Source organism: Bison bison, unplaced genomic scaffold, assembly GCF_000754665.1.
Source record: "Bison bison bison isolate TAMUID 2011002044 unplaced genomic scaffold, Bison_UMD1.0 scf7180017864072, whole genome shotgun sequence".
In the NCBI taxonomy this organism is placed as follows: domain Eukaryota; kingdom Metazoa; phylum Chordata; class Mammalia; order Artiodactyla; family Bovidae; genus Bison; species Bison bison.
Window position 1 is genome coordinate 1858008 of NW_011494644.1, and position 25195 is coordinate 1883202.

The following is a 25195-nucleotide window of genomic DNA, read 5'->3' on the forward strand; positions in this document are numbered from 1 at the left end:
CGAACCACAGTAACCCTGGGGCGGTGCTTTTACTGCCTTTCGTTGTGTCCTGCATCAACCTGGTCGTGCCTCGCTTCTACTCCATGTTCAGGCTGGTGGAGCGCTACGAGATGCCGAGGCATGAAGTCTATACCCTCCTGATCCGGTAGGTGTGGCTGTCACTTTTCACTCCAGCCTCAATTTTCACAGAGGGAAATGGGATGGAAACTAGAAAGGGTTACACTCAGGTATCACAGTTCTGTTTTCCAGAAAGAATTTCAAGAGTAGATTATGTTTTTATGGTATGAGTTACTAGCCATAAAGTCCAAAGAGCCCCGAAGAAATACAGTAATTGGGTACATCTGCCCTTTGCTTAACGTAATGGCTTTTCTTTCCCAGATAAACTTTCCCAGTAATGGCTTATCTTTCCCAGGTAAGCTTTCCCAGTAATGGCTTATCTTGCTGCCAGCTTGAGGAGCATGGTTCTCAGTTATGAGATGTATGGGGGAGTAGGTTATGCACTGCACAGACGTTCTTGGCTAAGAAGTCACGTGGGAACCGATCATCCAGAGTTCCATGAGTCCAACTGTGAGGCTGAGTACCCACTGAATCAGCCAGGAGGAACAGGTTCATTTCTGTCATTTAACCATCCAAATGGTTGGTTGGAGGGGGAGGTTGAAGTTGAGGGGATGCTTTTGGCAATTCATCGGCTGGGAAAGGATCCCTTTTTGTGATTCCCAGAAAGGCATTGTATGTGCTGGAAGTGACCCCACAGTCTTGATAAAGTATAAAGCTACCCAAATTGTTTTCTTTATTGCTTCTTCCTGGCTAGTACCCTGACCATTTCCTGGTTATGGTGGTGTTTACAGTGATGAGGCTGAACTACTAGATTGACTTTTTTTTACTGATCAATTTCAGAGTCCTTACTTTACCATTGCCTCTGAGATCTGGCTCCTGGTCAGTTCTTCAGTTTTATTTTCTACCTCCTTCCCCTTCCTCAGTGACCCCAGCCCCCAGCCTCACTCGCCTTCTCATTGTTCACAAACTGTATGCCCACCTCAGCACCTTTGCACTGGCCATTCCTTCTTCCTGGAATAGCAAATCTATACTTATGTTTATGCTTATAGTTTCTTCACACAAATCTTAAGCATTTCTGTTACCCTTAAATTTGTAACAAGCATATTTTAAAACACACACACACACACACACATATATATATGAAAATTGAAAAAGTTAAGTCACTCAGTCATGTCCGACTCTTTGCAACCCCGTGGAAAGTAGCCTACCAGGCTCCTCCGTCCATGGGATTCTCCAGGCAAGAATACTGGAGTGGGTTGCCATTTCCTTCTCCAGGGGATCTTCCCAACCCAGGGATCGAACCCAGGTCTCCCACATTGCAGGCAGACGCTTTAACCTCTGAGCCACCAGGGAAGTGTATATATGTATGTGTGTGTATATATATATATATGTATATATACTTATTATTTTAGATCAGGAGTTAGCAAACAGCAGCCTGCAGGCCCAGCCTGCCTCCCATTTTCATAAATAAAGTCTCACTGGAATGCAACCATGTCCACTGGTGACATATTATCTATGACTCCTTTCCTGCTACAACTGCAGAGTTGGGACACAAACTGTATGGTTTGCAAGGCCAAAAATATTTACTGTCTGGCCCTTCACAGAAAATGTTGAATGACTTCAGGTTAATGTTTAGGGTTATGTGTATATGTATTTGATAGATAGGTCCAGAGTTCATCTTTATTTGAAGAGCTATGAAACATAAGGAATAGAAGATGATGTGTGCGTGCTAAGTCACCATATTCATGTCTGATAGGTCCAGAGTTCATCTTTATTTGAAGAGCTATGAAACATAAGGAATAGAAGATGATGTGTGCGTGCTAAGTCACCATATTCATGTCTGATAGGTCCAGAGTTCATCTTTATTTGAAGAGCTATGAAACATAAGGAATAGAAGATGATGTGTGCGTGCTAAGTCACCATATTCATGTCTGATAGGTCCAGAGTTCATCTTTATTTGAAGAGCTATGAAACATAAGGAATAGAAGATGATGTGTGCGTGCTAAGTCACCATATTCATGTCTGATAGGTCCAGAGTTCATCTTTATTTGAAGAGCTATGAAACATAAGGAATAGAAGATGATGTGTGCGTGCTAAGTCACCATATTCATGTCTGACTCTTTGCAACCCTATGGATTGTAGCCCATTGGGCTTCTCTGTCCATGGGATTCTCCAGGCAAGATTACTGGAGTGGGTTGCCACGCCTTTCCTCACGGGCATGTAGGAAATGGCACTCCATTCCAGTATACTCTTGCCTGGAAAACTCCATGGATGGAGGAGCCTGGTGGGCTACAGCCCTTAGGGTTGCAGAGTTGGACATGACGGAGCCACTGAGCACACATAGATACAAGTATCATTTTCCTGAAGAAAAAAATTTTAGAAAGCCTTCCTTTCTACCCACACTACACCTCTGGGCGCCTCCTCTCAATGGTTAGAAACAATCAGGGTTTTTTTTTATTGAGATTAAAAAAAAATTTAAACCATTTTCAGTGCACAGTTCAGCAGCACACTGGCGTCTTTGCTCAGTGTCTGTTAAATGTATCCTACTTACACTGTCCTCCTTTTGTGAGAGAAGATAAGACGTTATTTTAGAGTAGATCTTGGGGTGGTCAACTTTTTAACTACTTCCACGTTCCCACATATTTTTTATTTTGCCTTTCAATTTGAATGTGGATTTGCATAGGCCAAGGACTCCATATTCTAACTACCTCTTCTGAGGCCTACAGGTATGGCTTTGAGGGTTTCTGACATCTGGCATCACCAAACAATCACCCCGTTGTTCTTTCCAGACCCTTTGTATCTGCTGTCTCTAAGTTCCAGGCACTTTCAGAACTACCACCACCTCTGAGGCAGTCTTCTCCCAAATTTGTTTTAAATTGGGTTTTCTCCAGTCTTCTTCACTGACCCCTTTTCATATTTTAATCTTTGCGTCCTTTATTTCTGCTTTCTATTTTCCGTAAATTCCTCTATATTTCTGGTCTGTTCATGATGACTTTTTTGTTTCCCACTGCTTTATGGATCTTTTAGCTTTTGACTTTTTTTTTTCTTTCATCATTTCAGTAGAATGTGGATGTAGAGGTGATAGGTTCAGTATGATAGGTAATAGGCTCCAATGCTCAGCGTGTCATTTTGATCTAATCACTTTATTTAATTTGCATTTTTCTGATCCCAAGAGAAATTTACTCTTTTAATATATATTAGCCCTAGGTATTGCTTCACAAAATATTCAAAATCTTCTCTATATGCAGAGAAAATAAGAAAGCTCAAAAATAGGTTTAACCTGGAGTTACACTGCAGTTAATGTATTTAAGTTCTGACACCAGTTCCAACATGTGGGTTTTCCCACACCACCAAGCCATTCTCCAATACACACAGATGGGTGTCCTACAATTTATTTCAACTCTGACACTATGTACCTGAAGGCAGTGTCAGAATCCCACAGGTAAGGCTCAGCCCCACAGGACTGCCCCCACCCTCCCTTCTGGTACCAGTCGCAAATCCACATTGTCACCTGGGCTTCTGACCGACCAACTATAGCTTGGAGGTTCCAGTGACCCCCTGCTCGAGTTTGAGAATTTGCTAGAACAGCTCACATGACTCAGAGAAACACTTTACTTATGAGATTACTGCTTTATTATAAAAAGCTATAACTCAAGAACAGCCAGGTAGAAGAGATGTGTAGGGCAAAGTCTGTGTATGTAGAGCTTCATTGCCCTTTCTGAGATTTTCAGTCTTCCAAATACCATCCTGTCACCAAGCCAGAAGCTCACCGAACCCGCCTCCTTTTGAGTTTTTGTGGAGGCTTCATTACGTATGCATGACTAGTTAAATGGCCACTGGTTCTGTGTTTTATCTCAGTTGTGTCTGACTCTTTGCAACCCCATGGACTGTATGTAGCCTGCCAGGCTTCTCTGTCTATGGGGATTCTCCAGACAAGAATACTGGAGTGGGTTGCCCTGCCCTCCAGGGCATCTTCCCAACCCAGGGATCGAACCCAGGTCTCCTGCATTGCAGGCAGATTCTTTACCCATTGAGCCATCAGAGAAGCCCAATAAATTCAATCTCCAGCCCCTCTCTCCTCCCTGGAGTCTGCAATAGGCACGCTGAGTTCAGATCCTCTAAATCACAGGATTGGTTGTCAAGGCAACCAGCCCCTAACCTTAGTAGACCTAGGGGCTTCCAACAGTCACATTAATATAACAAAAGACAACTTGATAGCTCTCCTCACTTAGGATATTCCAAAGGTTTCAGGAGCTCAGTGCCAGAAAAGGACAAGAAGACCAAATGTATATTTCTTATCATAAATGACAGTATCACTGTACAGTAAGGCATTAATCCAGTAGATACTGAGAGTCTATTATAGGCTAGGCACTGGATAAGAGATTTGGGATCTAGTGTTGAAAAAGGCAAATCCTGTCTCTTCCTTCACTGTGTTGTTTTGTCTAATGGTTGGTTCTCAACCTTTAACCTGCACCAGAATTGCTGGGCCCTATACCAGAGTGTCTGATTCAGAAGATCTGGGAGAGGGCCAGAAAGTTTGCCTTTCTAACAAGATTACAGATGCTACTGCTGGTCTGCGGACCATACTTTGAAAACGACTGGTGTAGTGGTACATGGTTCTTGGCACATCAATGTTGAAGACCTCTTAGAACCAGCAGTTACTGATTTGGGCAAAGTGACTAGGTTTAAGAACTCAGGCTGTTAAATCAGGTGGTCCTTGTTTTCAACCTTTGTCACGCCCCTAAGCAATCCGTGTGATCTTGTGCAAGTTATTTCATCTCTCTGTGCTTCAGTTTCCTCATCAGTAAGACAGGCATAAAATACTATCTACCTGATGGTAGAGCTGGAATGATTAAGAGGGATGATTCGAAAAAGTGTGTAGCATGTTTTCTGTCCCTGGTGGACCTGATGAATAGTATGTATGTGTACTACCATTACAGGGAGAAGTGAAATCAGGTAGTTTGGATATGCCCAAAAGAGAGTGTATCAGTCAGAATAAATGAGGTTAAACTGTGGTAACAAACATCCCTGCAACCCCCAACCCCCACTCCAAACTCACAGTGGTTTAGAACACAAGTATTTATTTCTTGTTCACGTTGCATGCCCTGTGTGGATTGGCAGGGAAATTTTGCTTACGTTAGTCACTCAGGGATTCAGGCTGATTGTCCTTCCAGAGGGAAGATGGTGAGTCTCACTGGCATTTAAATACTCTAGTCTAGAAGTGACACAAGATAACACACATTGTTTATGTTCACAGCTCATTTGCCAGAACTAGTCATATGCGCCCCGCCCCCACCAACCACAGGGGGCTTCCTTGGTGGCTCAGAGAGTAAGGAATCTGCCTGCAACATGGGAGACCTGGGTTCAATCCCCGGGTCGGGAAGATCCCCTGGAGGAGAAAATGGCAACTCATTCCAGTGTTCTTGCCTGGAGAATCCCCATGGACGGAGGAGCCTGGCAGGCTGCAGTTCATGGGGTCGCAAAGAGTTGGGCACAACCGAGCAACTAGAAGCACATAACTACAGGGGGCAGGAATTTCCATCCTACCATGTGCCCCAAATGAAATATTAGCAAGCATCTCCCATGACTGCCATGGAAGTAATGATAGTTGTTTTCTCTTCATTTTTTAGAAATATCTTTCTGAAAATATCAATCATTGGAATTCTGTGTTACTATTGGCTCAACATTGTGGCCCTGGATAGTGAAGAGGTAAGATTTCTATGCCGTTTTGCTTTAAGCTTGGCTTTGACCATCAGGGAGGAAGTGAGTTTCTCAACAGTTTCTGCCTATGATATTAGAGTAGATACCATGTTATTTTCCCCATCCATCTGTCCATCTACTTATCCATCTATTCATCTATCCATCTATCCATCCATTCACCCTTCCATCCATCTTTGGGCTTCCTACAGAAGTAACTAACTTCAAAAACTGACCATTTCAACCTTCCTGTTTATGCCAATCTGCTAAACCTCTAGGCCACTTTCTTAATCAAGAAGATATAAATTATTTTAAAATTATTGAAAGACACCAAACCATAGAAACAGGAAGCTCAAAGAACACTGAGCAAGAAAACACCCAAAGAAAGAAGTAAATTAAATTAAAAATTTTTAAAAACTCCAACTTGGCACATCAGATAGCATTACAGAAAACTAAAAACAAGGAGTAAGCCTTAAAAAAAACTAGACTATTTTTTAAAACTTTACCTATAGAGGATAAAGAATAGGAAAATGCAGGGGGTTACTTTTCATAGTACTCAAAAATTATTTTTTGAGAGTCTAGGACAATTCTTAAGTGTTGAAATAAAAAATACACCAACCAAGATTTCCATATTTGGTTAAATTATCCCTCAAAAGTGAAAGAAAAATAAAGACCTTCTCAGAAAAACAAATACTGCGGGAAATCATTTCCAGCAGACCTTCCACAAAAGAAAAGTTTAAAGAAGTCCTATAGACAGAGAAAAAATGATATAAATCAGAAGCTTCAATATAAAGAAAAATATAAAGAAAAGAAACATGTCAGAGAAGTATACATAAAAGTAAAATAAAATTAAAAAAATTTTTTAAGATATTGATTTTTCACAAGGTTAATAAGCAAAAGGAATGGAGGCATTATTAGCCATTGACACCTCCTGCTCTTCTTGGCTAAAAAACAGGATCCAGAAGGCATAGGACAAAGTGTTAAAGGGGAGAGGTAGTGAGACAGGAAAGTCTGGGTACATGAGGAGGGCAAGCCTTAATGGAGGAAGAAGGCGCACAGAAAGAGAATAAACACTCAGAAATAAACTCAGCCTAGAGATGCATTTCTGATGAGGGTGGGTCTGCTTTTCTGGGCACTCCAAGGCTCGATCAAACTAAGCTGCCAACTCCATTCTTATGAGACCAGGGGGGCAGCAACAGATGGCAACAGCCTCCTCCCGCATCCCAACCTCTCATTTGCCTTTGCTTTCCAGTGTTGGGAAACCCTCATTGGCCAAGAAATCTACCGGCTCCTGCTGATGGATTTTGTGTTCTCTTTAGCTGATTCCTTGCTGGGGGAGTTCCTGAGAAGGTAAATATTTGTCTGTCTTGAGTAATTAGTACCTGCTGCTGTAACTGGAGCCATAGCATTGGCTGAGCAGGAAGTATGGGTCCCTTCTGTACTCTAAGTGTACATTGTCCTAAGTCTGCCTATTGTCCTTAGGAATATTGTTTTCTTCTGAAGTAACTGAAATTTCACCTTGACAGTTCTGTTGTCAAAGTTCATTTAATTCAAGTGGCCCTTTATAAGCTCCTGAGAAAGAAAGTTCTATAAATGAAACACAGAAACGGAGTCGTTTGAAATCATATCCACCATAGATCATTTTAATCTTCTAGTGTATGTATATTCTTCCAGATTTTCTGTGCATGTCCTGCTCTGTATGTGTGTGCATGTTTGCGTGCTAAGTTGCAAAACTGCTGTGGAGTTGGTACAGTGAGAATACCTTGTCATCTTTCCATGTTTGTACCTATAGATTTATCTTATTGTTTTCATTGAATTTAATTAATGCATTAATTTTTAATTTAGACCCCAAGTGTGCAGGATTGGGGCAATATCATCATTGGCCCATGTATGGTCCTCTTTTATTTATTTACTCATGTATTTTATAATAATATTATGAGCATCTCATTCCTAATAGACATTTACTTATTTCACAAGCTGCCTTAGTAATAAGATGGCATGACGTAATGCTGATTCCTTCCTCAGTGGGTTGAATGCCAAATTTCCTCACTCAGTCTACCCTAACTCACTTTTAGTTCAGTCTCTGTCCAGAGTCTGGACATAAAGGTGAGAAAGTTTTGTTGTTATTTTTTTGTCTTTTATAGCAGTTTTTTTTTTTTTGGCAATTATTCTGTATGAAAAAAAAATCAAAATGGTCTCAACTTTCTTCAGAATAAATGGGGACCTAGGTTTCCTCCTTGTGGATTTAGAAAACAGAAACACCATTAACTCAATAGCTGTAACTGGAAGCTGAGAATTTTTCAGTTTATTTGGGTTCAGAGGTGCTGAGTTTAAATATAGATTTAAACTATATTAAAATAAAGGTTTAAAAGAAAGATTTAAAAGCAAAAAGTGGTATAAAGAAGATAATAGGTAGGGTAATTTAAATAATCTCATTTAAATAATACCTATTTTAGTAAACCTATTAATAATTAGTTATCTGTTTAAGTAGTAGGTGGGATAATTTAAATAATGTTCTCTAGAAATTTTTGAACCACTTTAGCAGTATCTCCATTTGAATCCTTTGTGTTAATTCCATTTTCCCTTGATTCCCTCAATTATTTCTTCTAAAACATGCTCATACTTGGAACTTTTCGAAAACTTGCAAGGGTAATCATAACTTTATTCCAAACTGGTGAAAGCTTGTTCTCCTTTGTTGATTGTGGGGAATCTTTTGAAGGAGGGAGTTCATGGTTTGTGTACTAACCTCATCATATTTTCACAGAATCATTGGGATGCGGCTTATCACAAGTCTTGGCTTACAGGAGTTTGATATTGCCAGAAATGTGTTAGAACTCATCTATGCACAAACTCTGGTGTGGTAAGTTTTGAAATTCTTGGTTTGCTCAGTGGTTCCCACCTGACTGTGAACTTGGAGTTTTGGTGCCAATGCCCAGAACCTGTCGTTTTTCAAAGCTGCACAGATGATACCAAATTCAGCCAGTCTGAGGACCATGCATTCATGTCCCAGAGTGTTCTCTTCCTTTATGAGGACTTCAGCCAAGAATTGACACGGAGCAGGGACCCCAACCTGAAGGGCAACCTGGATAAACTTGGATTGTGGGGTTGGCTCTTCTACTCATTGAGGTCACTGAACTCTGAGCCTCAGTCTCCTCATCTGTCAAATGCACATAGTAAGAGCTACCTTCGACTTAGTGGATGATTAAGTCAGGTGATATAAGAAATCTGCTCTTCAATCTCAAATAGGCCATACAACTGTAAAGCACCTTATTTCCCAACTCTTTAAAGTTGCCCTGGGTGATTTGGCTATATGCAAATAACTCAGTAATGTCAATGAATTTATTTTTGGGGATGGTGAAGACTTTTTCTTTATGTAGCTTAGGTGGTACGTTTGCTTACTGCCAAGACGCCACTGGCAACTGGACAGTTTACAAAGTCCTTTTACCCAATGAACAGGATGCCACTGGGCAAGTTATATATAAACTCTCGCTAAACCTTCATTTTCTAATATGTTAATGGGGGAAATAGTAGCACCTACTTTATAGACTTTTGGTGAGGATTAAATGAGAAAATGCATGCATTAAATGCTTGGCGAGTAACTGACTCAGAAAGGTTTATTATATTACTGTTGTCATCCTTTTAAGGGCTCTTTTTTAAAATTTGTAGTACAAAACACATAACCTAAAATTTACCATCTTAACCAGCCTTCCTGTTTTGTTTGGCTTGTCTATCACTGGGCTGTTTTTGACTTTATATTCTCTTTTATGTTGTTTGCTTTTTATAAACTTAAATACATTTAAATGAGTCTTTATTTTATCATCATCAATGGAAAATCATATCATTTGACTTTAAATTCCAAGTCATTTGAAAAATAAAATCAAACCCATCATAAAAAGTAAAATTCTAGCTAGATGCTGCTATCAAGGCTCTCAATCTAAAGACTACCTGTTGTTTTTTTTTTTTTTTAAGGAGGTTGGCAAGTGTTAGGACTTAAAGACACCAGCACCCAAGCTGATATTTTCTTCCTTTGGCCTCAGCATTGGGGAGAATTAAAGAGCGAGGGCCCTTCTCCTTTGTAACAATGCAGTTTAATGCTTGTCCTGGCAGGACGTCAGGCCTTCTCGAATGCCAGATGAGTAGGCGGAGTTCACGTCCCGCATTTGGGACACCTGGGCGAGGCCTGTCCGAAGGCCATCTGGTGGTTTAACTAATTGCCAAGTGGGTAACGTTCTCTGCAGAATCTCTTTCCTAGAACTGTGGATTCTGGATATGGTGGGGATTTGCCGGGTTTGCCATATTGGAAGCAGTCCCCCTCTGTATGAGTTTTCTAGCGCTTTGATAATAAAGTACCACAGGTACTTTAAATGGTGGTTATTTATTAAATAATAAACCGCACGAATTTATTTTCTCACAATTCCGGAGGCTTGAAATCCCAGATCAAGGTGTTGGCAGGGTTGACTTCGCCTGAGGCCTCCAACCTTGGCCTGTAGATGGCGCCTTCACCCTGGACCCTCACATGTCCTCTTCCCTCTGTGTGTCCGTTAGGGCCCACACGAGGTGAGTGACCTCATTTTACCTTAATTGTCTCTTTCAAGGCCCTATCTCCAAACACATTCTGAGGTATTGGGGTTACGACTTCAACAAATGAGTTTGGAGGGACACAGTGCAGCCTGTAACACCCTCTCCCTTCCCCCTACACCCGTCGTTAACCCATTCCCTGCACCTTCCCTCCCCACTCTCTCATAGGATTGGAACCTTCTTCTGTCCTCTGCTGCCCTTTATCCAAATGATTACTCTTTTCCTCATGTTCTACGTCAAAAATGTGAGTCAGTCTGAAGTTGGAACCAATTGGCTTTGCAGTCCCATATGACCCAGTGGTGGTTGAAATTGGGTGAGGGGGTGGTGGTGCTGGGAAGGGTATCAGGCAACTGGTGTCTAGCTGGAGTCCCCTTGGCCTGCTCCTCTGGCCGCACAAGAGAGGTGACTGCATCTCTTTCTTCAGATCAGCCTGATGATGAATTTCCAGCCTCCGAGCAAAGCATGGCGGGCCTCGCAGATGATGACTTTCTTCATCTTTCTGCTTTTCTTCCCATCCTTCACTGGGGTCCTGTGCACCCTGGCCATCACCATCTGGAGGTAGGAGATGGCAGCCTTGGAGGAGCGGGTGTTTTAAAATGTAGGTTTTTATCATTCTTCAGATATAGTGAGACCAACAGATCAGAAGGCCACTGCCACTGAAAAAATAATTGGTCAAGAAGCAACAGTTAGAACCAGACATGGAACAATGAACTGGTTCAAAATTGGGAAAGGAGTCCATCAAGGCTGTATATTGTTACCTTGTTTGTTTAACTTATATGCAGAGTACATCATGTGAAATGCTGGACTGGATGAATCACAAGCTGGAATCTTAGCCATCTTATTTAAAAGTGTATAGTTCAGTAGAGTTAAATATATTTACATTGTTTAGCTACAGATTTCTGGAACTTCTTCATCTTATGAAATTGAAAGTCTATACTTGCCAAACTCTGTAATTTTCCCTCTCCCCTCCTCTGTCCTCCCAGCACTTTCTACTTTGTTTCAATGATTTGGACTACTTTAGATATGTCGTGCAGAGTACATCATGAGAAACGCTGGGCTGGATGAAGCACAAGCTGGAATCAAGATTGCCAGGAGAAATATCAATAACTTCAGATAGGCAGATGACACCACCCTTATGGCAGAAAGAGAAGAACTAAAGAGCCGAAAGAGGAGAGTGAAAAAGTTGGCTTAAAACTCAGCATTCAGAAAACTAAGATCATGGCATCTGGTCCCATCACTTCATGGCAAATAGATGGGGAAACAATGGAAACAGTGACAGATTTTATTTTCTGGGCTCCAAAATCACTGCAGTTGGTAACTGCAGCCATGAATTAGAAGATAGTTGTTCCTGGAAAGAAAAGCTATGACCAACCTAGACAGCAAATTAAAAAGCAGAGATATTACATTGTGACAAAAGTCCATGTAGTCAAAGCTATGATTTTTCCAGTAGTCATCTATGGATGTGGGAGTTGGACCATAAAGAATGCTGAACACTAAGGAATTGATGATTTTGAACTGTGTTCCTGGAGAAGACTCTTGAGAGTCCCTTGGACAGCCTCTCTCTTTCTGCCATTAGGGTGGTGTCATCTGCATACCAAGTCCCCTTGGTAGCCAACAGATGCTATGATCTAGGGATTAATACATCCCAGTTTGGTCACCACCTGACAGGTGCCCAGTCTTGACTGGCACAGCCCCCTCACTTCCTCCAGGTCATGCAGGTTCCCAGCTGGGGAGAATCCAGGTCTCCACACAGAGAACAGAACGTCCTCTAATGAACTGAAAGGTCCGTCTGGTCAGGCTTCTTCTTACCCCTCCAACCTCACTTTCACTTTCTTGATGAGAGCTATAACCAACCTCAGTTCAGTCCAGTTCAGTCGCTCAGTCGTGTCCAACTCTTTGTGACCCCACGGACTGCAGCACATGAGGCTTCCCTGTCCATCACCAACTTTCAGAGCTTGCTCAAACTCATGTCCATCAGGTCGGTGATGCCATCCAACCATCCTCTGTCATCCCTTTCTCCTCCTGCCTTCAATCTTTCCCAGCATCGAGGTCTTTACCAATGAGTCAGTTCTTCCCATCAGGTGGCCAAAGTATTGGAGTTTCAGCTTCAACTTCAGTCCTTCCAATGAATATTCAGGACTGATTTCCTTTAGGATTGACTGGTTTGATCTCCTTGCTGTCCAAGGGACTCTCAAGAGTCTTCTCCAACACCACAGTTCAAAAGCATCAATTTTTCAGTACTCAGCTTTCTTTATAGTCCAGTTCTTACATTCATACGTGACTACTGGAAAACCCATAGCTTTGACTAGATGGACCTTTGTTGGTAAAGTAATGTCTCTGCTTTTTATTATGCTGTCTGGTTTTGTCATAGCTTTTCTTCCAAAGAGCAAGCGTCTTTTAATTTCACGGCTGCAGTCATCATCTGCAGTGATTATGGAGCCCCCCCCCCCCAAAAATAAAGTCTCTCACTGTTTCCATTGTTTAGACAGCAAACAATGAGTCCCTTGGACTGGAAGGAGATCCAACCAGTCAATCCTAAAGGAAATCAGTCCTGAATATTCATTGGACGGACTGATGCTGGAGCTGAATCTGCAATACTTTGGCCACCTGATGCGAAGAACTGATTCATTGGTAAAGACCTTGATGCTGGGAAAGATTGAAGGCAGGAGGAGAAGGGGACGACAGAGGATGTGATGGTTGGATGGCATTACCGACCTGATGGATATGAGTATGAGCAAGCTCTGGGAGTTGGTGAAGGACAGGGAAGCCTGGTGTGCTGCAGTCCATGGGGTTGCAAAAAGTTAGACATGACTGAGCGACCAAACTGACTGAGTGCACAGCAAAGAGTCAAACCAGTCAATCCTAAAGGAAATCAACTCTGAATATTCATTGGAAGGACTGATGCTTAAGCAGAAGCTCCAATATTTTGGCCACCTGATGTGAAGAGCCGACTCATTGGAAAAGACCCTGATGCTGAGAAAGATTTAAGGCAGGAGGAGAAAGGGATGACAGAGGATGAGATGGTTGGATGGCATCACCGACTCAATGGACATGAGTTTGAGCAAACTCCAGGAGATAATGAAGGACAGGGAAGCCTGGCGTGCTGCAGTGCATGGGGTTGCAAGGAATCGGATGTGGCCGAGCCACTGAACAACAGCAACAATAAATACAGATCCCAAAGGAGGGGACCTGTCCCACCATGGGGGCCACGTGGGGAGGAGGCACCGGCATCTGTCAGAGGCAGAGAGAGAGAGTAGTAAATGTGGGCAGAAGTCTTTACTGTGGTTTCAGTGGGAGGAGAAGGCAAGGCAGGGTCAGCAGGCTTAGGAGGGGCAAATGTGAATAATCTCATTGGGCTCTGGGGTGTAGGGGCCATCTGGGGTAGTCTGGTACCTGGCACTGGTGGTGGCGGCAGAGGAACAATGGCCCAGAGTGTGAAAGCTTGAGAGAGGAGGTGGGGTGGGATGTGGGGTGGGTGTTGGTTTGCATATGAAAGACGTGCTTTGTAGGCTAGCCCTGGGAAAGGCAGTCTCTCTAGCATCAGTAAGGCCCCAGATGTTACAGATCAGAATAAAAAGACATGCTTCATTCAGTGTTTAGCCCAAGTTCCCTTGGTAACCAACAGATGCTATCACCAAGGGAGGAATACATCCGAGTTTGGTCACCACCTGTCAGGTGCCCCATCTTAACTGGCACAGGCCCCTCACTTCCTCCAGGTCCTGCACGTTCCCAGCTGGGGAGAAGCCTGGTCTCCGCACAGAGAACAGAACTTCCTCTAATGAACTGAAAGGCCCCATCTGGTCAGGCTTCCTCTCACCCCTGCAACCTCACTTCCCATGGCTCCATCCTTCCCCAGTCTCTCAGTCTGTTCAGGGTCATCTGTTTGAAGTGCTCTCCCTGCTCTCTTTGCTTGACCTCTCCTCTCTCAGCTCAAAAGTCGTGTTGAAGATCTGCCCTTCGTGATCATCCCCATCTTCTGTGCATTCCCTTCTCCTCCCTTTCTCTCTCAGGGTGGTTTCCTTTCTTCATTTCCTAGTTCACGCCAGAAATGCCTTTGAATCTTTGTTTAGTTGTACCCTCACTGCTTGACCATCTTTCCCATTAGAACCTGGGAGGGCAGGTATCATGTCTGTCCTGTTTACTGTGGGCTCGCCAGGGCTTAGTATCTAGCACAGTCCCCACTACTGATCTCGAGGAGACAGCAGTGAGTGGTGGCTTGAAGCAGGATCGTAGTTCCCTGCCCAGGAATTGAACCTGGGTAGCCTGGGTGAAAAGCAGGAATCTTAGCTGCTAGACCAGGAAGGGCTAGAAGCTAGAAGCAAAATTTCCCTGGCTCTTACCATGCTTGAAAGCAAGAGTGTTTTAAGGAGGCAAAAACTGTAAAACTACAGTTTTTTTCCCTACAAAAAAAAACTGTACAAAGTTTATTATTAGAGATGCAGTACAGTAAGTGGGTGAGCACACAGAGAAACAATTTTTTTTAATTTAAGACAAAGGCAAGACAGAGATACACACATGGAGAGAAAGGGTGTGAGCTTCCTCCAGTAAAGAGGATAAATCATTTATCTAGGGCATTTTTTCTGGGTCTTTGTTTACCTTTGGCCAATATCTTGTTTTTCCACAAAATACCTGCCCTGGGAACTTTCTCCAACATGCATGCTCACCTTTTAGCCAAGATGGATTCTAGCACAGAGGTGTGTGGGAGGCTTGGCATCACCTATTATGGGGTGGTGCCCCCTCCTTTTTAACCCCAAGGAGCCTTCTACAGATGTGTAGTTGGGGAGGTCTTCTTGACCTCAAGAATGAGAAAATGTGGTCTCTTTATCTTTTACCTGGGCAAGACTCAGCTCCTCTCTCCCTCTGCCATTGCGGGTGTGCTGTCACTTCAGTCGTGTCCGACTCTTTTGGGATCCCACGGACTGTAGCCCGCCAGGCTTCTCTGTCCATGGGGATTCTCCAGGTGAGAGTACTGGAGTTGGGTTGCCATTTTCTTTTCCAGCCCTTACCATTACTGTTCTCTCAAGTGTCCACTGGAGACAAAGTCAGCTATTTACCCTGTTCCTGTGGTTATTTCTACCTGGATGTGTAAACAGAAGGCTGAGTGTAAATGTCTCACCTGGAGCCCATCTATGTCTTGCCTCGAGAAATATAAACAGGAGGCTAGTTGTAAATGTCTGGCCTGGAGCCCATCTATCTCCTGCCTCAGTTACAAGTTCAGTGGGCCTTTGTCAAATGAATGAGCAAATGAATGCACAAGGAAGTTGACTTTTTAGAATACTTGCAGAACTGGAACTTGGCAGCTTCAGGGCAGGCTCCTCAGTTGCAAGATGTTCTCAGTTGTCTCACCGCGTTGGCTCTTTTCTCTCTTCCTATTCAGTTCTTGGTGCCTTCTAGTTTCTGCTTGTTCACAACTGACTTCATGTGGCCATTATTACAGCTCTAGCTTCCCTAGATTACAGCCTCCCCTCTTCGTATTTCCTAGTTCAAGTTCCTAAGGAAGAGAGTCCTATCGCCCCAGTTCATTTCTTTGTGCCAGGACACAGCTAAGGTCACAACCTGGTCTTTGGATTGGATCAAGTTGGATCCAAGTTGGATTAGATCAGTTGGATCAAGTGATCCTGCTGTCCAAAAGCTGGTCCTCAGAATACAGGTCATGAGTACAAAACACACCAGCTGGGCCTGTGAGCGAAAGGGTTTCCTTTGGAAGGGGATATGGATGGAGCAGGCAAGGATCACTGGTTCCAGGTTAAGAGCCCAGAAAGGACTGGGCTAGTCTAGAAAAACTATACCTGAGTCTGGCGCTAGAGATGTTTCCCTGTCCCTTGTTTTATCAGATTGAAACCTTCAGCTGACTGTGGTCCGTTTCGAGGTCTGTCCTTCTTCATTGAGTCCATCTACAGGTGGATCGACACCCTGAATCAAACGCCCAGCTACCTGTGGGTTGTTTGGATCTACCAGAACCTCATCGGGAGCGTGCACTTCTTCTTCATCCTCACCCTCATTGTCTTGTAAGTGGGGTTCTTCGGAAGACTAGAGGGGGAAATACCAACTCAACTCAGCATGCGGGCGGCTAGGCTTGGGAGGGGCGGGTGTTTGGTGGGAAGGCGAAGACTGCAGCACGGCTCAGTGTTCTGCGTCATCCCAACTCTGCTCTTGAATTTTTCTAGGAGTTATTTAATATCTTGTCCTTTTTGGGGGGTCTGTTTATGAATAAAGGAACACCTGCTCTGCTCCCTCTTAAGATTTAACATGAAAACAAAAAGAAAAAAACTGGGTGTGAGAATGCTTAGGGAAATTACTATGTGATTCTTTTTGAGGTTGTGACTATCTTAAAGTGGATTGGGCATTATTGATATATGGGTTAGTGTACTTTCATTTTCAAACTTTAAAATGATTTCTAACTTCTTATGAAAAAGCGGAAGATCTGCCAAGACTGGACTCCTTTTCCTGCAGGAACAGTAGGTCTGCTGACGGCTGCTCCTCTTTAGACCGAGAAGGCAATGGCACCCCACTCCAGTACTCTTGCCTGGAGAATCCCAGGGACGGGGGAGCCTGGTGGGCTGCCGTCTATGGGGTCGCACAGAGTTGGACACGACTGAAGTGACTTAGCAGCAGCAGCAGCTCCTCTTTAGAAGCCAAATTCTGATGGCTGAGCTTGTCCGTCCTCACACAGAGACACAACTCAACAGCACAGCCTAGTGGAGCCAGCTGATGCCAATTGTTGAGTGACCCCTGGATTTTACAGGTGGAAGTGCTAAGACTTGCAGAGACAGGGATAGTTCCCATGCTGTAGAATCTATTTATTGTAGAGGAGGCTGGAACCTGGGTCTCCTAGCTCTTGGTCATGCTCTCCCTCCCAACACTGGTTTGCCTTTGGCCTCCTTACTTAAAACCGGAAGTTCTTCTGTCTTGCTCTTCCAAACTTCTAATTCCCTGGGGAGCTTGTGAGAAATGCAAACTCTCAGCCCTACCCTGACCTATAGCATCTGCTTTTTAACAAAATCCCAGTAAGTCTATATCACACGGAAGTTTGAATAGCACTGTCCATATTCCCAAACTCTGGCTACACATTAGAATCATATACACTGAAAAAATACTGCTCGGGAGTTCCCTGGTAGCCTAGTGGTAGGGATTTGGGGTTTTCACTGCTGTGCCCAGGTTCAGTCCCAGCTCTGAGAACTGAAATCCCACAAGCCAAGAGGCCAAAAAATAAATAAATAAAATAAGTTAAAAATACTGTTAAGGACTTCCCTGGTGGTCCAATGGTTGGGAATCTGCCTGCTAATTCAGGAGACACAGCTTTGATCCCTGGTCTGGGAAGATTCCAAATGCCTTGGGGCAACTAAGCCTGTGTACCACAACTACTGAAATTCGTACTCTGCAACAAGAGAAGCCGTTGCAATAAGCTTGTGCACCGAAACTAGAGAGAAAGCCTTGTGCCACAACCAAGACCTAACGCAGCCAAAAATAAATACATGTGTTGTTGTTTGTTGTTTGGTCCCTAAGTTGTGTCTGACTCTTTTGTGACCCAGGGGACGGTAGCCCATCAGGCTTCTCCATCCATGGGATTTCCCAGGCAAGAATACTGGAGTGGGTTGCAATTTCCTTCCCCAGGCGATTGTCTGGATCCAGGGATTGAACCAGGTCTCCTGCTTGACCAGCAGATTCTTTACCACTGAGCCACCAGGGAAGCCCCCAAATAAATAAATAATAATAAAAATACTGTTAAATGTTTTCAGCACAGAAAAAGAAATAATAATCATGTGACATGAGGGAGTGTTAGCTAACACCATGATAGTAATCATATTGCAATATATAAAGGTGTCAAATCAACACCTTAAGCGTACTCAATGTTGTATATCAATTCTATCTCAATTTAAAAAATTAAAGTAAAACTAGATTGGGGTAAAATTTGCATAACTATATGAAGTAACTAAAACTCATTGAATTACACTCAAAATGAGTACATTTTGTAGTATGTCAACCATGCCTCAACAAAGCTATAAAAAGAAGAAAAGATACTGATGCCTGCCCTCGTGCTCAAAAAAGCTCAATTAATTGATCTGAGGAGGGGCCACGGCAGGAGTCTTTTCTCCACTTCTCAGGTGATTTATGTGTAGAATCCTGAGGACTATTGCTATAATGAAGTTAACCTCTAAGTCACCCAGATACAACTTTGCAGGAACACTGGCTGGGCCAACATCCATCTGTACGCAAATATACGCATTCCTATGTACCCAATTGAAATTAGGAGCCTGCAAAGCATTGGAGAGAGCGTCTGCCATTCTTTCTTTCCTGAAAAGCATTGGAGAGAGTGTCTGCCATTCTTTCTTTTCTTCTCTTCCAGAATCATCACTTACCTTTACTGGCAGATCACAGAGGGAAGGAAGATTATGATAAGACTGCTCCATGAACAGATCATTAATGTAAGTCCCATTGGACCCCTTTTTTACCCTCCCCACCTTTAACATTCTGTAATGAAAATTTTCAAACATCATCCAGTCTAGAGTATAGTAGAATGAACCTTCCCACCACCCAGCCCTGACCACCATCAACATTTGTGCACTCTTATGTCCTCTACACTGTCCCTTTGCTGTAAATCTCTGGGTTATTTTCAAGCAAATCCTGGCCTTTATATCATTTTATCTATAGACTCTTTCATATTCTTTTAAAAAACATAACCACAGTACCAATCATCACACCTAAAAAAATTAATAATACCTTACTATCATCTTATAGTCAGTCAAAGGCCAGATTTCCCCAGCTGTCCAGTTAATGTCTTTTTACAGCAGGATTACTCAAGTAAAAAATCTGGAAAAGTGTCACATGTTGCATTTGGTTGATGTGTCTTTACCGTTTCTTTCAATCTCTAACTGTTCACACCTCCTTCTTCTCTTGCCACTTATTGTTGAAGAAACCAGGTCATTTGTCCTGCAGTAGTTCCCTCATTCTGGATATATCTGAGTTTCAACTCTGCAGTGGTGTTTAATAGGTTTTTTTTTTTAATTTCCTGTAAATGAATGGTGAAATTCAAAGACCTGATTCAGTCCAGATTAAATTTTTTAGCCAGAATAATTCTGGCTTTAAGTCAATATTTCTCATGGGATTATCTCATAACATAACATGTCTGATCGTCTTCTTTTTCGTATCTGAAGAACGATCAGTGGGTCCATGCTTGGTCAGCTAACCTATCCATCATAAAGCTTCCCAGCAGTCTTTCAGCTAATGGATTTAGCAGCCTTTGATGAGTATAGTCCATAGGGTTGCAAAGAGTCAGACACGACTGAAGTGACTCAGCATGCCCGCACGCCTTTTTATTCATTGTCCATTTATTTCATTAGGGATTGCAAAATAGTGGTACTCTAATTCTAGAATTTCTTCTGCATTTATTAGCTGGAATTCTTCTATAAAAGAAGAATTTTTACTCATCAACTGTTAGAGCACCTTCAAATACCTTCAGGAGAGGAAAGATGAGGTTAAATACATGACTCCCTTTATTTACCTGTTTTCCAAATGATGATTCAGTCCTCCAGTGTATTCGTTTGCTAGGGCTGCAAAGCAAGTACCATAAATGTGGCAGCTTAAAACAACAGAGATGTATTGCCTCACAGTTCTGGAGGCCGGAAGTCCAAAGCCAAGTTGTCAGCAGGGTTGCTTCCTTCCGAAGCTCAGAGCAAGAGTCTCCTCCCTACCTCTCTCATTTTTTCTGGTGGCTGCTGACTAACCTTTGCGTTTCTTGGCATAACTTCATAACTCCCATCTCTGCCTTCATCCTCACAGGGTCTCTTTCTCTCTTTGTCTGTTTCTCCTTCTCACCTAAGAACTTCTCACTGAATTTAAGGTTCATCCTCATCCACGATGATCTCATATTTAAAAAAAACCTTTAATTTAATTACATCTGCAAAGACTCTATTTCCAATAAAACTATATTCACAGGTGGTGGGGTTTGAATAAGAATAACTTAAACATATCTTTTAAAAGGAAGACACTATTCAACTCACTAAACCTAGAACCTCCAAATATGGCCAATGAGAAGTTATTATGAATTAATAGATTTAAGTATGTGTTGGCATCTTTCAATTGTAACCATTTGTTTATGCTTAAAATAGTCTCATCCTTTGCTAGAAGAAATCCTTTTGAATTAGCTCCTCAGTTCTTTTGACATGATCCCAGGAGTCTTGGGTTGCTTCCTTGTTCTCTGGAAAGATAAGATGGTCTGGACTCATCTTGTTCATTTCCTGTCCCAGAATAGAAATTAGGCATTTCTTCAAGGAGTCCTGATCAAATGGTATTTAGAGATCAAAGTCTGGACACGGAGAGATGGTCATTGCTACTGGGCTAGTTCCCTTTTCTTCTAAATACCAATGTAACTGTGAGCACTTATGTCTGAAAATATGAGGAAGAAGCAGGACACTATAGGAGTCTATCTGCTTGAATCTTTGGGGCTTCAGATTACTTGAGTTGGCACATTTCATGTTGTAAAGAAAGAGTATTGGTTAGTTGTTGATGTTGGCCAGTCGCTAAGTTGTGTCCCACTCCTGGCAACCCCATGAACTGCAGCATACTAGGCTTCCCTGTCTTTCACTATCTCCTGAAGTTTGCTCAAATTCTTGTCTATTGACTCACTGATGCTATCTAACCATCTCATCCTCTGCTGCTCTCTTCTCCTTTTGTCTTCAATCTTTCCCAGCATCAGGGTCTTTTCCAATGAGTTGGCTCTTCATATCAGGTGGCCAAAGTATTGGAGCTTAAACTTCAGCATCAGTCCTTCCAATGAATATTCAGGGTTGATTTTCCTTTAGGACTGGCTGGTTTGCAAGAAGACTTGTGGTCCAAGGGACTCTCAAGGGTCTTCTCCAACACCATAATTTGAAAGCATCAATTCTTAGGGGCTCAGCCTTCTTCATGGTCCAACTCTCACATCCATACATGACTAGTGGAAAAACCATGGCTTTGACTGTATGGACCTTTGTTGGCAAAATGATGTATCTGCTCTTTAATATGCTGTCTAAGTTTGTCATGGGGCTTCTCAGGTGGCTCTAGTGGTAAAGAACCTGCCTGCCAATACAGGAGAGTCATAAGAGATTGAGGTTTGATCCCTGGGTCAGGAAGATCCCCTGGAGGAGGGCATGGAAACCCACTCCAGTGATCTTGCCTGGAGAATCCCATGGACAGAGGAGCCTGGTGGGATATGGTTCATGGATCACAGAGTCAGTCACAACTGAGCCTGCACACATGCTAGATTTGTCGTTCCTTTCCTTCCAAGAAGCAAGCGTCTTTTAATTTCATGGATGCACCCAACATCCACGGTCATTTTGGAGCCCAAGAAAATGAAATCTGTCACTGTTCCCACTTTTTCACCTTCTATTTGCCATGAAGTGATGGGAACCAGATGCCATGATCTTAGTATTTTTGATGGGTTAGTTAGCTAAGCTCTTTCCCACCTATCCCCAGAAGCATTACCCATAGTTTTCTGATGCAACATTGAATGTTTGGGGCAAGTCTTATGATGATTTCAATGTGGGAGGGATTTGATGTTAAAGCTTTCTGTTGTAAGAGTAGTGTCAGGTAAACTCAGGAGTTACTAGGATGACATCATTTCAGGAAGGCACCATAGACATCATGCAGATCTGCCTGCCTGGGAGTCTTGCCCGGAATGTGGGCCACAAAGATGGGGTTGCTGTCTCTAAAAGAACTCAAAGAGACTGGGAATAGGCTCAGGAACAGTCATTTCAAAACTCCTGGTTCCTTGTTAAAATTGCAAATTCTTATTACCCTTCCTTCCTCCAAGCAATAGAGGCAACAGATAACATTTTGTTGAGCACTTATTGATGCCTGGCATTGTGCTAAGTGATGAACAAAGATTCTTATTTAATTTTTACTACTCACTTTATAGCACATTCATTTCTTTAACCTCTATTTTTAAATTAAGGAAATGGATGCTTATAGAGTGAAGCAACCTGCCCAAAGTCACAGGGCTAGTAATAGTGGGATTTGAATCAGGCAGCTCCAAAGTTTATGCTCTCAGCTACAGTGCAACTTTGCCTCCTGAGTCAAAATTCTGTTGGGCAAAGCCTATGAGTTTGTAGTCTTGCAATCTCTCCGGGTAATTCTAATTCACACTTGAGTAAGAAAACAGTTGCTACAGACCAGAGATTTTCAAACAAGTTGGCCACATCCAAGACAGCTGGGGAACTTGTTAAAAGCACCAATTACCATGGACAGCTCTTTCTTACAGAAGAATTCAATTACTAAATGTAGAAAGAATAAGGGAAATAGAAGGCCATTATAAACCAAATATCACAGTAATAATTGTTGCAAGCAAGATCCACGGGTGGATGCTAAAATGAGTGGGTGAAAGTTTAGGAAGAAACAAGGGCATGGAAAATGGGATTGACCTAGACTGGACAGACCATGAGGTGAGTGCTAGCTCATCTCAGCACTCTCTTATCTGTAATAGACTCATAGGAAAGTGATTCCCCCTCCTGGGGAAGGCATACCCCATTCCTTTGTTCTCTTTCCCAATTCAGGAATTATTTGTCAGGGTCTACTTCGTTAACACAGATAACTTAAAATTTTTTTTAATATATTTATTTATTTTTGGCTGTGCTGGGTCTTCACTGATGTGTGGGATTTTCTCTAGTTGCCCGGAGCAGGGGCTACCCTCTTGCTGCTGTGTATGGGCTTCTCATTGCAGTGGGTTCTCTTTTTGTGACTCCCAGTGAAAGGCTGTTGCTGAACCATGAAAGATGCCAGGATTCTTGGCCTCTGGAGGAGAATTCAATCTGGGGCCAGAGATGAGGCTTTATCACTCAGACCTTTTGTGTAATAAAGTTTTATTCAAGTATAAAAGGGATAGAGAAAGCTTCTGACATAGACATCAGAAGGGGGCAGAAAGAGTGCCCCCTCGCTAATGTTAGCAATGGAGTTATATATATTTTTAATTACTTATTACAGTGAATCAAAAGAATGGAGGTTGTAAAGACCTTACTAGCTGCTGCTGCTGCTGCTGCTAAGTTGCTTCAGTTGTGTCCGACTCTGTGCGACCCCATAGACGGCAGCCCACGAGGCTCCCCTATCCCTGGGATTCTCCAGGCAAGAACACTGGAGTGGGTTGCCATTTCCTTCTCCAATGCGTGAAAGTGAAAAGTGAAAGTGAAGACGCTCAGTCGTATCGAAATCTGGTCTCACTCCCATAATTGACATTTTAAGAAAACAGGATTAGCAAGGTTTTTTCCAGAGACCATCCTCAAGCAGGATACATTATTGTTATATAATCCTAAGGAATGTGGAAGAAAAAAAGTTTGTCCTTCCTTCCTCCTTGAGAATTCCAGACCCCTCTCTCCTTGGGGACCGCTGGACTTCTTATCAACCTGCCTAGGAACTGACTCTCTCACCAGGCTCTAGAGCACAGGTGCAATAGTTGTGGTGCATGGGCCTAGTTGCTCCATGGCACGTGGGATATTCCCGGATCGAGGATCGAACCTGCGTTTCCTGCATTGGCAGGTGGATTCTTTATCACTGAGCCACCAGGGATGCCCTAACACAGATAACTTTGACAAATAAAATATATTTGATATTCTTCACTGCAGAGCTATAAGCTTTGACATTCTCAGTGGAAGGACAGGGCAGACCCAGGCAATGCTGGGTGCCCAGAGAGTGCTCCAGGGCAAAGGGCATGCCAAGAGGACGGATACTATAAACTGTTTGTCCTGGGCCCTCTGACAATGGTGTGTAGGTTGCTTCTCGCAGCAGACTAGAGAAAGCTACTACTCAGCCTGCTAGGATAATTGCTTTAGAGGAGAATATTACAGTTTAGGAAGGCTATGGGGGTTAATTTGGTTTTGCTGTGAGATATTTCTTTTCTCTCATCAATAGTAAACATGGCAGCAGTCTCCAGCCTCCACAGGGTCCAGGACCCTGTGCTGTGTGCTGTGCTTAGATGCTCAGTCATGTCTGACTCTTTGTGACCCCATGGACTGTAGCCCGCCAGGCTCCCCTGTCCATGTGGCTTCTCTAGGCAAGAATACTGGAGTGGGTTGCCGTGTCCTCCTCCAGGGGATCTTCCCAACCTAGGGATCGAACCCAGGTCTCCCACATTGCAGGTGGATTCTTTACCGTTTGAGCCACCGGGGAAGCCCAAGAACACTGGAGTGGGTAGCCTATCCCTGCTCCAGGGAATCTTCCCAAGATTGAACTGGGGTCTCCTGCACTGCAGGCAGATTCTTTACCAGCTGAGCTCCCAGGGAAGCCCGTCCAGGACCCTACCTGCCTAAAAATCAACATTTCCACCATTTGCTTCTCAACCCCACACCATCATCCATTCTCCATATTTTTGTTTTTGTTTTCCTTCTTGGCAGGAGGGCAAAGACAAAATGTTCCTGATAGATAAGTTGATCAAGCTGCAAGGTATGGAAAAGAGAGCAAACCCCACCTTATTTACGCTGGAAAGAAGAGATTTGGAGGTGAGGCTGTAGGCTGCCTTGGGATCCCTGTGACACGGATGTGCCCTCCTGTGAAAAGTGCATCAGGAGCTAGAATCACATCTGGGCCCTTCACTTTCTGTGTTTTAACATTTCTTTACTTTTATTTAAAAATACAGTATGCATTCACCATATTCTATGCCTGGCCATGTTCTAGGTAATGTAATATCATGGTAATATCGTGGCAACACAGTAAGGCCCTTCCCTCCTGGAGCTTGCATACGTCTTCCTATTACCCAGCCATACAGAAGTGTGTCCCACTGGGATGAAAAATGCCTTGAAACTTCACCCCACTAGGTTATTGCTTCAGTGTATAGTCTTCCAGATCTTTCCCCCAGGCATCTGCATGCATCCATACATCTACTAACATTCTTGTTTAT

General features: G+C 43.0%; 1 protein-coding gene across 1 annotated transcript in view; it reads left to right on the forward strand.

Moving 5' to 3' along the window:
* The window catches only part of TMC5 (transmembrane channel-like 5), a 62254-nt gene extending 37445 nt beyond the window's left edge, over nucleotides 1-24809 (forward strand). Inside the window, exons 12-20 of the mRNA XM_010837409.1 lie at nucleotides 11-145; nucleotides 5688-5766; nucleotides 7007-7104; nucleotides 8519-8614; nucleotides 10501-10576; nucleotides 10757-10890; nucleotides 16167-16340; nucleotides 18680-18758; nucleotides 24693-24809. Coding sequence (XP_010835711.1) covers nucleotides 11-145; nucleotides 5688-5766; nucleotides 7007-7104; nucleotides 8519-8614; nucleotides 10501-10576; nucleotides 10757-10890; nucleotides 16167-16340; nucleotides 18680-18758; nucleotides 24693-24809 — 988 coding nt within the window. The remainder of the gene's footprint in view (nucleotides 1-10; nucleotides 146-5687; nucleotides 5767-7006; nucleotides 7105-8518; nucleotides 8615-10500; nucleotides 10577-10756; nucleotides 10891-16166; nucleotides 16341-18679; nucleotides 18759-24692) is intronic.
* The last annotated feature ends 386 nt before the right edge of the window (nucleotides 24810-25195 follow it).